The sequence below is a fragment of the Onychostoma macrolepis genome, chromosome 23 (assembly GCF_012432095.1).
Source record: "Onychostoma macrolepis isolate SWU-2019 chromosome 23, ASM1243209v1, whole genome shotgun sequence".
Lineage (NCBI taxonomy): Eukaryota > Metazoa > Chordata > Actinopteri > Cypriniformes > Cyprinidae > Onychostoma > Onychostoma macrolepis.
The window spans coordinates 8,920,646-8,939,873 of record NC_081177.1 but is presented as its reverse complement, the minus strand read 5'-3'; the positions used below and the strand labels follow the sequence as shown (position 1 = coordinate 8,939,873).

At 36.1% G+C, this 19,228-nt stretch overlaps 1 protein-coding gene across 1 annotated transcript; it reads left to right on the top strand.

The window, feature by feature from the left end:
• The first annotated feature begins 3,462 nt into the window (after positions 1-3,462).
• si:ch211-225h24.2 (uncharacterized protein LOC564539 homolog) lies at positions 3,463-19,191 on the top strand. Its single transcript, XM_058763390.1, has 4 exons — positions 3,463-3,785; positions 8,607-8,654; positions 12,130-12,245; positions 16,764-19,191. The coding sequence occupies exons 1-4, from the start codon at positions 3,699-3,701 to the stop codon at positions 17,194-17,196; spliced, it is 684 nt and encodes a 227-aa protein (XP_058619373.1). The 5' UTR covers positions 3,463-3,698; the 3' UTR covers positions 17,197-19,191.
• The last annotated feature ends 37 nt before the right edge of the window (positions 19,192-19,228 follow it).

Sequence of the window (19,228 nt, the reverse complement as noted above, 5' to 3'; positions counted from 1 at the left end):
TGTTAGGTTAATAGTGCAACTTTCACGAAGGCAATATGATTATGTTTGCTTGCCGGTCATTAAAGATAATTGGCCTTTTGCCATTGCACTTTATATGTGTGTGTAAATAAGTGGCTGTGTATGCAGAAAGAGAGAATAGGGGTAATATCCTCAGGATGAGTCAGCGTGTGATCAGACTGTCTTATATCCTTGCAACCCAGTCTCACAGGCTGGAAAGAAGATTTATAAATGAACGGAGCGCTTTCTCTCACGACTCTCTCTCTCAAAATAATAATAATAAAAAAAAAATGCAGTTTCATAGGCCTACATTACGTTTAGATGTCAAAATGAATCTTAAAGCAACTGTATAGGCCTACATTTTTTTTTTTTTTTTACCTTGAAATATAAGTTTTAAAATCATTATGATGGTACACTGCATTCTAATAAAGCGAAAGGCTTCTGTTTCTATCCCAAAACATGTTCTGGGTAATTTGGTAAGCGGGTACGAAATTCCGCGAAAAGAGCATATTGCTTTACGGCAGCAACAAATGCACTTTCCACTGTATTTACGACAGTGAACTTCACTCAGACGGCTTCAAAGTCGCAAAAAAACATTAAAACTACATACAGCTGCCTTATTAGGATTATGTAGCGCTAATCGTTGTTATATTAATGATTCAGTCATTTGTCAGTCAATAAAGTCCATGTGTTCTCATGGTCACTTCATGGCTATTTTAATTATTTATTAAAAATACAAAACCAGCATAATATTGTGAACTATTTTTCTATTTAACTGTTCTGTTGTAATATATTGGGAAATGTAATTTATTGATGACAAGGCTGAATTTTCAGCAGTCTTCAGTGTCACATGATCCTTCAAAAATCAGCTGATTATTATTATTATTTTTATTATTATTAATGTTGAAAATGATTGAGCTGCTTAATTTTTGTGGAAATACATTGCAATACTTTTTTTTTTTTTTTTAGCAAAAGAACATCCTGCATTTTAAATATATATATATATATTTTGTAACATTATAAATGTCATTCAGTCGCTTTTGATCAATTTAATGTATTCTTGCTGAATAAAAGTTTTGATTTAAAAGAAAAAACTTAAAACTCACTGACCACAAACTTTTGAACGGTAGTGTATACAGATGCATATCTTTGGTTTAATACCTTCACACCTCGCAGATCAATTCTGTGCATAAATCAGACAAGACTCTTATCACACCAGCGCTCGACACAGGTTCTGTTTATGTATTTACTGTAAACATGCCTGTATAAAGATGATGTCTGATGACCCTTCTCTGTAGTTTTTTGTGTTTTCTCTGATAAGGTCAGCTTTTCTGACTTGTTTGTTGTGTGTAAATTGTAATATTATAGCATAAGCTGCTGTTTCCAAGCTATTCTTCATATCTGCCAGAACTCACAGTGGGAAACGGTTAACTTCATAAACAGCTTCATAACCCTCCAGTTCATAATCTCCTTAATGAAGACCCCAAGGAGACCTTAGAAGTGCTCTGCATGTGTTTCAGTTCTTTAAGCAGTTAACAAAGAGTATATTCTTTACATTTAAACCATGGGAACATTCACATCACATGAGCACATTTATACATATACATCCAAGTAATGTCTGATGAGCAAGACTATTGATTAAACAGACTTATTAAATGGAAAACTTTACATTGAAGTCACATGGATATGCTGCTAGCTCTTCACAAATAGTGTATTCTTCACATTTAGTGTGAACACATTCAAAGTATCTATACTCAACACATTTATGGATTTTCTATTTTTATTGTACAAAGAATACATTTTTATAGAAAAGTATATTTTGTTAAATAGAGGTTATATTAAAAGTGCAATATTTGTTTTAATATATTGTGTGTAAAAGTGGATTAAATCCCAAATTACAACTATCCCTCACACGTTTCCACCACAATTTACAATTTTACCCCCAATGATATTTAATGAAAATTTTGTTCTTTATAAACACTGTTAGTGAAGTGCTTGAGACGAAATATGAGACAAAACAAAGAAAAATCAAGGTTAATGTCACTTGAATACAATATTTATTGTGTAATTTCTAATTCTAATCAAGTTGTAATTTTGACATAGTCAAACCAAAAATTATTCAGACACCAGATATAATTTTTGATATTTTGATATATCATTTTTTAAAAATATTTTTTACTTGTGGGTGCAGGACATTGTTCATTTATAAGTGAGGATAGCAAAATAAAGTGAACTGTAACATATTATACCCCCCAAAAACATATATAAAAATTCTTCATACAGTAAATTGAAAGAAAAAGAAAAAATTGGGACCAAAAATTATTCAGACACTTTGACCTGATCATGTTTTGCTTAAGTATTTTTTCTTTAATTGCTAATGGGACCGTTTTACACCACAGACTGAACAAAATTAAGCATTGCTTGGTGTAATTGGTTGACCTAAATTAGTATTATCTATTTGTGTACTTAAATTTATCAGCTGACAGCTATACAATAATTCATTAGAATTATGTTTATTACATAATCTACATTAATTCATTACATACCTTTCTATCAAAGTTATCTGACATTATCAAGATGAATTTGCTCTGACACAGTGTAACTGAGTTCTTGTCATATTTTATTACCATTTTCTAAACTATAGCGAATAAACTGTGATAATGTGAGAAATGTGGAGTGTGTGTGTGTGTGTGTACCTGTTTTTCTATTCAGGTGGGAAATTAAACCTGAATACACACAGATTCATGGGGATTCGTGTCACGGTGGGGACCTAAATTGAGGACCTCACGGGTAAACAAGCTAATAAATCACACAGAATAAAGTTTTTTGAAAATCTAAAAATGCAGAACGTTTCCTGTAAGGGGTAGGTTTAGGTGTAGGGTTGGTGTAGGGCAATAGAATATACGGTCTGTACCGTAGAAAAAGCATTACACCTATGGAGAGCCCCCACAAGGATAGCAAACCAGACATGTGTGTGTGTGTGTGTGTGTGTGTGTGTGTGTGTGTGTGTGAGTGTGTGTGACCCTAAGAAACATTTATACAAAGTGCCCTATATAAAAGTATTTGCTACACTTTTAATGAATGCATTCAGTGCATTCAGTGCACTATTGCAAAATATCAAACCATCCTGCGGCTACTAAAAAATGTATTGCAATTTTTAAAATTCATTTTAATAAATGTTTTTATTTTTTATTTAAAGAGTGAGATTTTGCCACTTGGGTTTGATATTTTATCATTTAATGCTACGCCTAGCTTTTGAAAACTGGGTTAAGTGTCTTATTTTGCGGGTTAGCTAAAGTCTGCTTATGAAAAACTTCTACACTGACTGTACCTCTAAAGACATATTTGACTGCTCATGATAAGACCTCCTGTCCAGGTGGGAGGGTCCGAGGGGGCCGTGGCCCCGCCCACGTTGCCATGACAACCAGCTGATCAGTGGCAATCTGATCCACGATGGGAGGAGCAGCGGTCCAGGTGCTCCAGCCAACCGTGTGCTCAGACGTTCATCAGAAGAAGATAGTGGGCCGGAGGAAAGTGTGCGTGTGGGGTATCGCGAAGGGCAGGGCGCGATCACAGACGGGTTATTGTTCTGATTTAACCGCTGCCTCCTCGCGATCTCCTCACCCAGAGTCTTCACTCGCATCCCATGGGCTTGGAAAACACCGTGCTTCTGAGATACAGCTGAACTGCCTGCGCGTATAATGTTTAAAAAGAGCAAGAGCAAAGTTCTGGTGGATGAAGCTTCAGAGGAGGACGACGTGTCGTGGCATCACGAGCACGCGAGGAAGGTAAGGAGGGATGTTGCCCGTGGGCTTCAAACTTGAGCGATCAGATGTACTTGAGTCTAATAGTTTGGCTGTGTGTCGCATTTCTGCCTGTACAGTAACTGTATTGTTTACAAAGCGGATGCGCCCCCGAGTCAGTGAGTCGTAAAGTCAGATTATGAGAACCGTGGCGAAATAATAATTATCATCCCCTGTAATTTAATCCAGTTATTAATGTGTCACCCTACTTTTGAAATCTCTCTTGTTTGACAGTATGAAGTTCAGGAGGTATTTAAGTATGAAACATATGGATCATGCGATGAAGGGGAAATTGGAATATTTTGAGTATGCAAGTATAGGAAAAACACAGTATTTATAGCATGGATGAATGAGAATATACATAGGAATGTGTGATTAAAAGACAGAGTAAAAATAACTGTCTTTACAAGGTCATATGTTGGTTATTTAAATCATAATTTCATTTGCATTAACCAGATTTCCATACCTAGATAAGGCCATATTTTGGTTTTATAAATCAGAATAGAATCATTTTAATCAGAATTTGGGGTCATGGAAACACATGATAATGGTAGAATGTGAGTGTAGAGCACAAAAGTGTATTTTTGGAATATACAGCATAACTGAATGTTCCTTTGATTTTGCTTATGTCATCGGCCCCTAATAAACCCATATCTGTTGACTAGTATGAATATTAAGGAGAGAATTGGACAATGAAAATATATCAAAAAGAGAGTATTTGTAGTTATGCAAATATGGGAGAATGAGAATATAAATGGGAGTATTACAATAAAAGAATTGAGAGACTAAGAGTGTGGTACGATATCTGTGTTTACAAGCTTTTTGGGATTATATTTTGGTTATTTAAATGGCATGTGTATTAACCAGATTACCATACACAGATTAGGCCATAGTTTGGTTTTTAGAAATCAGAATAGAATCAGCTGGCCTGTTTTAATCAGAATTTTGGGTCATGTAAACACCTTATTTGGAATATGCATCATCTGCTTGGATCTGCTTATGTCATCGACCATTAATATCTGTTGACCACTAGGGTTGGCCAATATGAGTGTGGAATGAGAGAATAGGACAATGAAAATATATGTAATATTCATGTTTCCCTATTTCTATGAGCCAGTGCTGTGATCATGTAGTTTGATTTTTGTGGATAAGATCATAGATTTATCTTAATTAAATGTGGCTTTACTGTGGCTGAGTTTAAGTACAGATTCATGGCATTCGCCTCCGTTCTCCCTTTCATATCTAATGTGCTGTCAGCTGTTAGACTGCTGGAGTCAGATAAGGTCCCTACAGCGTAACAGCAGGAGACGGTTGTAGATAAGCTTTCTTTCTCTCCCCCTCACACTTTTTTAATGTATTTCAGAAGCTTGCACTAAAAAGTTAAAGATTCCCACTGTGTTCTGTGGCAAGTGTGATAGTAGACGGCCTTGACTAGGCCACAGTCACGTTCTTCCCAACAGGATCTGTTCCACAAACATGTTTTTTGTCTCAGATATGGGAAAGAGAGCAGTCAAAAGCTCTGATATCCTCGTCTGATAGTGAAAGATGTTATGACAACTAGCCAAGCTGCTATACCAGACTGTCAGACTAGGTTGGTCTACTTCTCATACTCATGTTTCCATCACCCTGTTTTTATGCGCATTTTGAAGTATCGCTTCAGAAATGAGTGATGGAAACGCCAGTTTTGAAATTCGCAAAAAAAGTTTTTACGCTTGCTTGAGGTGGTTTTTGACTTGTGTGCGAATAATGGGAGATAGAAACACATTTTGACGTAGTGAACATTAAAGCCACGTAACTAACTAAACTTTTTTTATTTACTGTTGGTTACTAGCTTACCAATAACACCATCATCTGCTCAAACAACTTGATGGAAACACACCTAATTCGCTTCTCCTTTCTTTTTTCTTCCTTTTTTTGCGAACTTTGCTTCATGTTTGGATGGAAACCCAGCTGAAAGTTGGCCATTGATAGAAGACCAGATTTTTAAATATTACACGCAGCAATATTACCCTAACTGCTGCCTATTTAATTAATTTATGTGAAAAATAAGATGATGAGGTACCAAAAATACCATGGTATTTTCAAAGTTTCATAGTATTTGATATAAATTTTATATATATTTCCAAGTAATATAGCAAACATCTGATACCATCTCTGTACTATGGTATTGCGACAGTAAAGTAAGTAAAGGAAAGAGCTTCAAGGAACACCATGGTACTTTTATGTAAAGAAAAAGAAGATTTTTAGTAATATTAAACCATATGAATGTCCAAAAACACATTATTACTATGATAGTGCCAAAACATTTTAACATTTCCAAAAATATGGAAATATCTTGGTGCTTTGGTGTTTATACTGAACGTTTACCATTGGTATTTACACACTTTTTGAAAAAGTACTGAAAACCTACCATGGTGCTATCATGTTATTCGGATGTGTACCATGGTTTTACATTGGAGTACCATCATACCATGGTACTTAAATTTCATTTGATACCATTACTGTTCTTTTTGTAAGGGCATGCAAGGTTCTTCAAAAAAACATCATGGTATTATCATAGTACATGTCCACTAAAACTCAGTATTGCCGAGGTAAATATTCAAATAACCATTATTACCATGTCCAAACATATTGTACTTTGCAAAAAATACCATGGTACTTTGATATATGGTACTACTGAACTAGTACACAGTTACAAAAAAAGCACTGAAAAGACCATTGTAACACCATGGAATTATCTTGGAATACCATCTTGTAAATACCATGGTACATGAACTTTAGGACCCTAAAATATGTCAAAGTACCATAGTATTACCATTTGATACTATACTGTGTACTATCACAGTACTTTTTTTGTAGTTTATGCAAGGACCAGATACCATGGTACTATCAAAGTACAAAAACATATGACTGTTGTAAACTATTTCCATTGTACCATGTCCAAAACAAGGTAGTACCACGGTAATTTTGTTAGTGAAGCTTATAGCTCATTCTAATTGTGGTATAGGCTTGTGGGTTGTATGTTGGAGAGGGAAAGGAATGTTCTGATGTTGTTCGGTCTACAAAGGGATATTTCAGTGAGATCCGCTTCCTTCAGCCGCTAGACAGTTTGTTCACCCAGAACTTGGTATGTAAAGCAGGAAGCCCGACGGATGAGGACACTTACGCTCAGCTCCAGTTCTATTCAGGTCCTGTCAGGACTTTAAATTTTGTAGAAAGTTTTGATTTTCCTTCGATAAACAAGGTTTCATCAAGATGAATATCCTGTCTGTTCCAGGGGTTTATATGAAGCTGTTGGTTGTATTTTAAACCATGTCAGGTTGCAAGTAGGTAAACATCATTATTTTGAGGTAAAGTCTTGTTGATATTGTGGTTAGTTCCTTCATAAATCAACTGAAGGCAGAATAAATGGACTCCTATGACCCTGTATTCCTCAATCACAAGCTTTTTTTCTGAAAAGTCAGGTCTGAGCTGTCCCTAATATGCCACAGTCATAAGAAATGACAGAGTCCAGAGGGTAAAGGACTTAAAATATCCGAAACATTCCTCTTTGCTCAGTCTCAGATTTACTCCTTCATTTATAAATGAGCACTCGAGAGAGTATTCACACTGTAATCAGGCCAAACGCTTTGGTAAGATGGGGTGGAGGTGTGTGGCAGTGAGTGAGAGGGAGTAGAAATGAAGGAGGCAGAGGGTTGTGGGTAGAGGGAGGAATGACATGGACATTGCAGAATAGAGGTTGATCTTTCTCTCTCCCTCTGTTTGTATGAATCATATTCTGCCTTCAAGCCGTTTCAGAATAAAAGTGTTTGCTCTGGATTTCTCTTTAATCTTTTTTTTTTTTTTTTTTTTCGTATATATTTTACAGATATTTTACATTTTATATATTAAAACATTTGGAGTCAGTAAAATTATTAAAATTTTTTTAAATAAGTCACTTCTGCTCACAAAGGCTGCATTTATTTGATCGAAAAATACAGTAAAGCACTAATATTATTGCAATTTTTTTGATCAATTCAATGCGTCTTTGCTCAATAAATATATTTATTAAAAAATAAACTTACGATTATTTACATTATATTTTTAAGTGATTGGCTTAAAAAATTCTGGCGTCCCAAGAGCAAAGATGCAAAGATATATTTTATTAAATATACATATAGTCATAATTAGGTTTTCATCATGAATGTATGTTTTTATTTTGTGTACTGTTTATGAAGAATAGTGATAAAACATTTCACCCAGTTCATGAGGGTGAAAGTGTTGTGTGACAACTACATTTCCCATAATTCCCTGTGGTGATAAAGCATCAGTTACACACCTAATGTGCATCATTTGCTCTTCGGTTTGTTGCACTAGTGCTAAATGTTTCCTCTCCGTAGGGCAGTGAAAATGTGAAGTGAGTAAGAACTTTCCAGGAGGCAGCAGTATTGCAGGTGGGGCAGGAAGGAAGGGGAAGAGGTCAGACCCTTAACAGGAAGTTGAATGCCAGAGCAGTTCTGATTGATCGCCCAAAATAGAGAGCATTAATGATTACATTAACACTAATAGATCAGATTATTACTTGAAAATAGTGGGATATCCATATGAGGAGTTTTTAATTCCTCACCATATTTGTGTTACGACTGTTTCTTGACAGAAAACAAGATTATTTTCAAGTCCCTCCTCAAATGTGCAAGACCTTGTTTATGTTAGCGTGCTAAAAATATTCCTTGTATTTTTGTGTGTGTGTGTTCGTATACATTAGCATGTGTTTAAGTGTGTGTGCATGTTCTCATTGTTTTGTTCTCCTTGGCCTTTGCTTTTCAGGATAAAGACTCTGAGGGAACAGAGGAAGTTCTGAGCCCCTCAACAAAGGTAAACAAACAGCAATACACACATGCATAACATTTTGTTGCTTTGAACAGAAATGCGAAAATTTGTTGACCGCGTCCGAAACAATACCATTGCAGCATTGTTAGGATGTGACGTGAAAAAGCCTGATATGAAACACTGAATTTCTGTTGTATTTTTATTTTTGTTAGTTCTTAGTGAATGGACGCATTGAATGGCAAGATTTTAATAGTACGGTATGTGCGTGTTGTGCATAATCTGTTAAACATGTAGAGAGGATGTGACACATTCTTTCAGAACAATCTGGACAATAGCAAAAGCCGTCTTGAGACTAGCAAACATTCAGTGGCGTGCTTTCCTTCAAAGGACTGCTGCTGTCATGTCATATTTTAAATCGTCTAATAAATATCTGAACTATTCTGTGACCTGTAGAATTAAACAGCTGTTTTCGGGCTTCTGTGTAATCAGGGGTTAACCTTTGTATTGTTAGCATGAGCAGCTGGTTCTGTAAATGCAATGAAATACACATTTATGCAGCGTAAAAAGCTTCACCATAGACCCTACCCATATTTAATTTCTGACAGGAATGAAAATGAGTCTGTGAAGGATAGAAGTACAGCACGTTCATTGGATTATGCTGTTGTTTAACAACATACCAGTTGTTCAGCTGACAAAACATCTTCCCGAAAATAACTTGCAGTAGACAAGAGCTCCACAACGGAGGTTTGAAATTTGTGAGTAGTGAAAATTAAGTAATTTTGGGCCTTTTGCACATTCCTCTTACCCCTCAGCCTCATTTTCATCCACATAAAATTCAATATAGCATCTAAGGTCTATTAACAACTATTCAAAAGTAGCTGTATATTAGGATGAAAATATTTTTTCAATGCAACATAACAAATATTTATGTTATGTTATAGTGTGTTTATTTATTTATTTAATTAATTTTTGTATTTCTTTATTAAATTTTTAATTAAATTTTTAATTTGAATTCAATTAATTTTCCCCAAACTAAAAAAAAAAAAAAAAAAAATATATATATATATATATATATATATATATATATATATCCATCCCTGTTACACTTAATGTGTTTACACTAAATGAAAATAGCTATAGATTCTGTTTACAGCTGTATTTTCTGCTGTTTATATATATATTTATGCTATTTATAACTAACACACATACATATACACATACATATATACATACGTATATATATATATAAAATATAATATGAGAATTAAGAAATTAATTTGTTTAATCACAACCAATGACTATAAATACATAATTTTATATTGTAGCATCATTCCATGATTTCTTAATTTGTAAGTCATTTGATTGTAGTTAATTGCTTCATAAAATATTTTTTTCTTGATTTTTTTCATATACTTTTCCCCTTAAAATCATAGGTTGTAATGTTGTGATACATTTTTGTTGGTTTAATGAGCTTAACAACATATAGAGATGTTTTTCCAATGAAGATTTTTACATTCTATTATTTACATTCTATATATTTTTTTTATTATTATTGTTATAAAAAATAGGAATTTCTTCCAGAACTGAGTGCCCAGGAACAAAAATAGCAGCATTTAGTGTGTGCTCTTTTAAAATAATTGCTCTTTTTGTAAGTTTTGTGTTCTGAAAGTTACAGCATGTTTTCACAGCACAATGAACTCTTTTAATCCCAACGGATCATGAGAAATCAGTTTTCCTTGATATGACCACTTTCTAGAGGCTAACAGATAGAGTTAGACACAGTTAGACTTCCAGAGAGCTCTGCTGTTTCCTCCAGCGATGGCAGGAGCTCCGTCTCAAGTTAAAGTGACAGTTGTTTATTTGCACTGCGTGCTTTAACCAAGCGGAGCGAGAGGGAGGACAAGACAGATGGAGTGATAGTAGCCAAACGAGTGTTGTGCTTTATTTGAGGTCAAAGACGAGTTCGATAGTAACGTCTGTTTATCCAATGAAATGAATAATGTGCCCTAAGACTCCTAATGCTCATAAATGCTAAATAAATGTGCTGGAACTCATAATAAGAGCCGGTCCCGACATAACAAGCATTTATGTGTTAGTGCATAATCAGATGGCATGTTTTGGCACAGCAGAGTGACAGAACACAAAGGTCTTTAGTTTGAGACAAGACGGGGAGTGGCGAATAAAATGAACCACGTGCTTTTACCTTTTTTAGTGTTTGGTACATTTTAATTCCTCCAGACATGCAGCAACAACTGCTGAATATCTGGATGATACACAAATGAATGCAATGCAACTTGTAGATCTTTACATATTTAGAAAAGATGCATCTGGGTGAATCTTGCAGGAAAATTTCCGGGTTATATTTCAGCATCAAATCAAATCAGATTATTTTTTTTCTCCTTTTGGATGTTTGAATAATTTATATTTCTTTTTATTTCATGATTTTTTTATGAAGTTTATGATTTACCATGTAAACATTTTAAACTTGTTTTTATAATAATGCAGAAAAAATGTCTGTCTTCTTACTGTAAAAAATGTTTGATTGCAACAATACTACCATGATGTGCTTACAAATATTAATATATATATATATATGTATGTATGTATATATCATTTTTCTTTTTTTTCAATTTATATTCATATTACACACACATGATACATACTGTACATACATACACACGTGTGTGTGTGTGTGTGTGTGTGTGTGTAAAATATGAATATAAATGAAGACAAAAAAACAAACAAAAAAATATATACACACACACAAATATATATATGTATAATATTTGCACTACATTAATTGTCAATAAAAGAATATCATATGCAAAAAATGTTTTAACCAATGTATCCTCTTGATTTTTATTTATTTATTTTTTTCATTTTGATTTTGCAGTCAAATATGACCCAATATATGATGTGAATATTATTTACATTTTGTTTTCTATTTAAATCAAGGGAGAACATTCTGTACAAGGCAGGTCAGAAAAAAAAAATGAACAACTTATGAAAGGGAGCAAGAAATTGTGTCAAAGGTTCTTTCCTATATAATAAGCTGCAAAGCTGGGCCGGTATTTCAAATCCTGAGGGTCACACTGAACGCAGGCAGGAGGGAGTCTGAAGGAATGTGTCAGATCGCCAAATGACCCAAAACATGTGCACACACACACATACACATACACACATGTGTGTCTGCTCAGAGACCCATTGTCCCTACAACCCGCTGTAATCAACATAGGCCTTTGCTGTTTTTACTGCGTGATGCCCTCTCTCCGTCAGATACAGCTTTCTACTCCTGCGTTCAAGATGATGTGTGTTTTTGTGATTAGTTGTCTTAGTTTGTGCCAGGCCTAAACCTGCAATCATCTCTTACCATCTGTATTTCCGTCTCACTGAGAAACCAAAGTTGAGTCTTTCTGACCCATAACACACAAACAGTCGCTTTACTGTGCGCAGAGTGCTGTTGTATGAATAAACAAGTGATTTCTGTATGTTTTCTGACTCTGTTTTTGACCTTTTGTAGGATTCAAAATTAAAGAAGGTTAAATCAAAGCGAGAAAAAGGAGACAAGAAGTTGTTTCCGTCTCAGGATGATGAACACATCTTGCTGACAGGAGTCACTCTCTCTCACAGAAGAGGGTAAGCTAAAGCTAAACGAAGCATGTTTTGCAAGCCTCAAAATTCCAATATGTATTTTCTTTTTTTTTTTTTAGATGATTACAATAATTTTAGATGATTATACCCAGTAAGTAGGGCTAGGTGGGACAACCAAAATCATATCATTTAAATGTATGAGTAATTTTATATTACAGTAGCAGTATATGTCATGCCATAGTTATCTTTTCTGAAAACCTAAAAATGGTTTTTATATTACTTAATCTTGTATTGATTGCTTATTTTGTATTATTTATTTTATTTTTTTCATTACACCTTCCAAATGATAATATAGACATGGGTGAATTATTATTATTTTTTTTGTCATTTTTAGTTGCTTAAACATGACCTGTTGATGTTTTAATTATGTTTAAGAGAGAGAATGTACGTCAATTCAATGTTTTTGAGATGATTAGCTCACACACACACACACACACACACACACAAAGGCGTTCAAAATAGAACACAATGGTTTCTAGCTTATGTGCTTCTGCATTGGATGTGCTTAGTGGGAAAATTCAAAACCACGTTGTCCAAATCTTTTGGTCTGCTTCAAGCTCATGCCATTAGTTGAGCCAGAAATTGCCATGTTGGGCTGCTGAAACAAACAAAACCATGTTGTAAGAGCAGCACAGAGCCGCAGTGTTTACAGTCAGTCTTTGGGGGAAATGAACTTGCTTTTAGTTGACCCTGCATATTAAAGTTAGTTTAGGAAAAAGTATTTTAACACCAGACATACACACACGGCACCTTTGAGTGCCTAGAAATGAACATATCCACACTGTGTGCAATAAAAATAGAGATAAATATATCTTTACATAGCAATGGAATATCTCACATATATGGTTTTGTACAAAAATATAGTGTAACTTTAAATAAGCAAGTCAACCATCAAGTAAGGGTCTGAAATGGAAACCGCACCCTGTGGCCCGGCCTCTGTCCTTCCTGCTGAAGCATATGTGACTGACTTGTGCCATTATAACACAAATCTAAACACCATAATGTATGTACAGCATAATAAATTCACCGTTGAACCTTGTACCCTTTCATATAAGCAAAAATTATATATATATATATATATATATATATATATATATATATATATATATATACAGTGAGGAAAATAAGTATTTGAACACCCTGCTATTTTGCAAGTTCTCCCACTTAGAAATCATGGAGGGGTCTGAAATTGTCATCATAGGTGCATGTCCACTGTGAGAGACATAATCTAAAAAAAAAAATCCAGAAATCACAATGTATGATTTTTTAACTATTTATTTGTATGATACAGCTGCAAATAAGTATTTGAACACCTGTCTATCAGCTAGAATTCTGACCCTCAAAGACCTGTTAGTCTGCCTTTAAAATGTCCACCTCCACTCCATTTATTATCCTAAATTAGATGCACCTGTTTGAGGTCGTTAGCTGCATAAAGACACCTGTCCACCCCATACAATCAGTAAGAATCCAACTACTAACATGGCTAAGACCAAAGAGCTGTCCAAAGACACTAGAGACAAAATTGTACACCTCCACAAGGCTGGAAAGGGCTACGGGGAAATTGCCAAGCAGCTTGGTGAAAAAAGGTCCACTGTTGGAGCAATCATTAGAAAATGGAAGAAGCTAAACATGACTGTCAATCTCCCTCGGACTGGGGCTCCATGCAAGATCTCACCTCGTGGGGTCTCAATGATCCTAAGAAAGGTGAGAAATCAGCCCAGAACTACACGGGAGGAGCTGGTCAATGACCTGAAAAGAGCTGGGACCACCGTTTCCAAGGTTACTGTTGGTAATACACTAAGACGTCATGGTTTGAAATCATGCATGGCACGGAAGGTTCCCCTGCTTAAACCAGCACATGTCCAGCCCGACTTAAGTTTGCCAATGACCATTTGGATGATCCAGAGGAGTCATGGGAGAAAGTCATGTGGTCAGATGAGACCAAAATAGAACTTTTGGTCATAATTCCACTAAACGTGTTTGGAGGAAGAAGAATGATGAGTAGCATCCCAAGAACACCATCCCTACTGTGAAGCATGGGGTGGTAGCATCATGCTTTGGGGTGTTTTTCTGCACATGGGACAGGGCGACTGCACTGTATTAAGGAGAGGATGACCGGGGCCATGTATTGCGAGATTTTGGGGAACAACCTCCTTCCCTCAGTTAGAGCATTGAAGATGGGTCGAGGCTGGGTCTTCCAACATGACAATGACCAAGCACACAGCCAGGATAACCAAGGAGTGGCTCTGTAAGAAGCATATCAAGGTTCTGGCGTGGCCTAGCCAGTCTCCAGACCTAAACCCAATAGAGAATCTTTGGAGGGAGCTCATACGCCGTGTTTCTCAGCGACAGGCCAGAAACCTGACTGATCTAGAGAAGATCTGTGTGGAGGAGTGGGCCAAAATCCCTCCTGCAGTGTGTGCAAACCTGGTGAAAAACTACAGGAAACGTTTGACCTCTGTAATTGCAAACAAAGGCTACTGTACCAAATATTAACATTGATTTTCTCAGGTGTTCAAATACTTATTTGCAGCTGTATCATACAAATAAATAGTTAAAAAAATCATACATTGTGATTTCTGGATTTTTTTTTTTTAGATTATGTCTCTCACAGTGGACATGCACCTACGATGACAATTTCAGACCCCTCCATGACTTCTAAGTGGGAGAACTTGCAAAATAGCAGGGTGTTCAAATACTTATTTTCCTCACTGTATATATATATATATATATATAGTGCCCTCCAAAAGTATTGGAACAGTAAAGACAAAATTGTTCTGTTTCCTGTGGAGTCAAGACATTTACAAATATGATTAAAAGATGAATATGAGACACAACTACAGAATGTCACATTTTATTATTGGGTGATTCAACACAGATGTTTTACCAGCTAAGACGTTCAGCACTTTTAGAGTTTCATCCCTCGATCTGATGTGAGCATAAGTATTGGAACAGTTGCCTCACAGGTCTTTCTAAGTGATCAGCTGTGTCCTGTTGCATTAATTCTTCAGATATTAAAAGCAGGGAATGTGTCGTATCAGTTATATACATTACTTCTGCATTCTGAGCCTTGTATTCGATGACGACACACACAAACCAGGATGAAGATGAGGGAGCTGACTTTGAGAGAAAAGCAAGCAATTTGGATGCTAAAAGAAAAGAGGAAGTCAATTAGAGCTCTAGCAAAAACAAAGGGCATGGACAAATCATGAGTTTGGAAACCACCAGCGACACCAGCAACCAACAACTACCTGATCGGCTGAGAAAACAACAGTAGTTGATGACAGACAAATCATAAAATCTGTGAAAATGAATCCTAAAAGATGTGTCTGTAAAATCACCAACAACTTCCAGAAAGCTGGGGTGATGCTCTGACAATCTACTGTCCTCGGGAGCCTTTGACACAGAAATACAGATGCTACACAGCAAGATACAAACCTCTGACCAGTTCCAAAAATAGAAAGGCAAGATTAGAGTTTGCAAAAAAGCACAAAAGTGAGCCAGAAGAGTTTTGGAACTGTGTTTATGGACCGATGAGACAAAGATGAACCTTTATCTAAGCAATGGGAAAGCAAAAATGTGGAGGAAAAAAGGGAACTGCAATGATCCCAAGCATACAGCCTCATCTGTAAAGCATGGTGGAGGTGGTGTCATGGCATGGGCATGCATGGCTGCCTCTGGAACAGACCCTCTCAACATTACTGATGACTTAATGTATGATGACAGTAGCAGAATGAATTTGGAAGGGTACAAAACCATCTTGCCTACCAATATTCAAGAAAATGCCACCAGATTCATTGGGAAGTGCTTCATATTGCATCAGGACAATGACCCAAAACACCCTGCCAGTTCAGTCAAGAAATGGAAAGTCTTAGATTGTCCAAATCAGTCTCCAGATTTAAATCCGATTGAACATGAATTTCACCAGCTGAAGAGGAGAGTAAAGGCAGAAACTCCCCAAACAAGCAACAATTGGAATTGGCTGCATTAAAGGCTGGGAAAAGTATTTCAAAAGATGAGAGCAAGAGTCTGGTGATGTCTATGAGTCACAGACTCACTGCTGTGATTGTGTGCAAGGGATCTGCAACTAAATAATGGCTTTTGATCTTTCATATCTGCCTTATGTTCAACTGTCCCAATACTTATGCTCACATCAATGAGTGGGATGAACTGTAAAAGTGCTTTTCTTTTTATTTGGTAAAACATGTATGTGTTGAAACGTCTAATAATAAAATGTGACATTCTGTAGTTTTGTCTCATATTCATCTTTTCATCATATTTGCAAATGTCTTGACTCCACAGCCAACAGAACAATTTTGTCTTCACTGTTCCAATACTTTTGGAGGGCACTGTATATTTGCAGAAATTTCTTGGAATTTGCTTAATTTGTGTAATTATTGAATTTATTTTTCAGTCATCCAAGCAGTACCAGAGGTGTTAATCACTTTTTATGGTAAAACATTTTCACTTTATAATAAATCGGGCTTCTTCATTCTCTCTCAGGTCTGCTAAGAAAAACTGGGAGGATGACAAGAGTAAAGCCAATCCAGAAAAAGACAAAGCGCACTGTCTGTGGGACAGCATCACAATGACGATGAAGCAAATCACACCCACAAAGAAGATCGACAAGATTGAGGGCTGGGAGCCACCTCAGCTGAATGATGGAATGGAGGAGGAAAAAAATGATCTGGAGAAGAAGAGAAGCGACTCGTCCCCGTTGTCCTCCCCTCTGTCACTGTCTCTGCCGCATTCTCTGGGTTTGCCGTCCTGGGTTGGCTTGGGTTCGGAGGAGGACTCGTCTCGTTACGCTAGTCTGACTGAATCACAGATGGGCGGCCCTGCCCAGTGGGCGGCTCGGGCGCGAGATAAATTAGCCGCCGTTCGTCGCCGAAGTCCAGCCAGCCTATCAGAGAGTAATTGGGAGGGGCTAAAATGATTTACATATTAATGTCTGTGAGGATGGCCACACCCCCTTGTATACCAACTCTAATTGGACAGCCCACCGATGTGAAGAATAGGACCCTCAGACCAAGAGTGCCTGCTTCCAACGCCTGTCAACGATTTATTGTCACTTTCCCATTTGATATAAAATGTATGTCCAACTTTTGAATGGAGCTCCTTTAGAGAAATCACTGGATGTACTCATAGTTAATCACCATGCTGTTTTGTACATTATTTTTAAAGGCTATAAAAGGCATTTAAACACTCAAAGGGAGAGTTCAACCAAAAATGAAAATCGTCATTTATTCACCCTCATGTCATTCCAAACCTGATTTTTTAAATGTTCCTCCAGGCTGTTTTGATGATGATAAACACACAAGATGAAGATTAGCAGAATCCCAAGAACCATAAACCTCAGTCAGACACCATATTGAATTTAACGCAGACGATAACGAGTCTGTGAGGGATAGACTTTACAGTCTTTACAATAGTATGTACTGTATGCAGGTCTTACAGGTCTTTCAAAACTGTTTTATTAAGTTTTTGTCTACCAAACGTTTTTCAGAAAGACATTTTGAAGGCTTAACAATCAGCATGTTTTTAAATAGCGGTACAATACATTGAACGCACTGTTCTACTTCTATCTCTCACAACCTCGTTTTCATCCCTGTTAAAAAATAAATATGGCGCTATCCTGACCAAGGTCTGTTGTCCATTTAAAAGACATGGTAGCTGCTAAAATGACAACAAAGTATCATATATATATTCCAAATTACAGTCCGGATATTATGTGAGAAACAGCCTATGTCAGTGAATACAGCAATAAGTCTTCATTCATCCTTCTCCAGTCTCTGCTAAACTTCTCTTTTTCACAGAATAAAATCAAACTGGTTTGTGGTGACATAAGGGTGAATAAACGACGACAGAATATTCATTTTGTAGGTGAACTCTGTCTCTTTAAATCCACGTTTTATTAGTGCCGATTAGTACCCATCGTCACAGTCTCAATCGCCATATACTCACTCCTGCTTGAATCCTCGATTCACTTGTGACTTGTCGTTAATTTATTCCGCTATGTAGTTGAAGAGTGAATGTGAAATGATGTAGAAACGCCTTCCACTGATCAGTGTAGATTTACTGCCTGCTGATTCACAATCTTAATAAGTACTGTAATTACTCTATGCAATGATTTTCTTGCTATAATCCCAAACTACTTGCCATTTTGATCATGCTTACAATTTATTCAGTGCCACTATTCAGTCACAAGAAGAACTTACTGTGACTTGATAAGACATACAGGGAAGACATATATGTGCTCGGTTCTGTCGCTGGAGATTTTGAGCTTTAATCAAACAGCTAATTATAGTTAATGGATTCATTTGGGGAAAACACGGTCTTCTAGGATTGAAACTAAGTTTTGAAGCAGGTTGGATGAGTATCCAGATTTCTGTTTCAAACCTTAATATTTGAAGCCTTCCAAAGACCTCAAGAGCTGTGCCGATTCTTCTTTCCGGTGCCTCGACTTAAAATTCATTTTGTAGTGTGATCACATGTCAACCAGTTATTGTCTTCCAATACCCCCAACACGAAAAAAATGATAATCATCGTTTAGAAGTCTAATATAAAATGTGTTTTATAACCTTTTGGCCGATGCCATTGAACTGCCTAAGATCTAGGTTTGCTAGAAGAACATTCCTTAGTGTCTTATTGCTGATTCTGAAAGTAAGTGGGTTTGCTGCTCTCAGTTGTTCACAGTAGCTTTATATAACTAGTCTACCAATGTGTTTAACTTTGAAAGATGATTACAAATTGTTAGTTTCAGATTTTGCTCTTTATATTTTGGGCCTTTGCGAGAATCTTATTTTGATTTCTATCTTGATACTACTGAATGATTTTTTTTTTTTCTGTATTATGATTTAAATGCAAATAATAAAATGTTGTTCCAGGGGTTCAGATATGTTGGTGAAGCTGAATAAAAAGTTACTTTGTACTCATCGCTAAGGTTTTTAAATGTTTTTGAAAAACAA

What these genes read in the sequence shown, in the direction of transcription:
- si:ch211-225h24.2 (XM_058763390.1), top strand. Translation starts at nt 3,699, where the DNA reads ATGTTTAAAAAGAGCAAGAGCAAAGTTCTGGTGGATGAAGCTTCAGAG. An exon ending in ATCACGAGCACGCGAGGAAG is followed by an intron (nt 3,786 to 8,606) that starts GTAAGGAGGGAT and finishes TTTGCTTTTCAG; the next exon opens with GATAAAGACTCTGAGGGAAC. An exon ending in TTCTGAGCCCCTCAACAAAG is followed by an intron (nt 8,655 to 12,129) that starts GTAAACAAACAG and finishes GACCTTTTGTAG; the next exon opens with GATTCAAAATTAAAGAAGGT.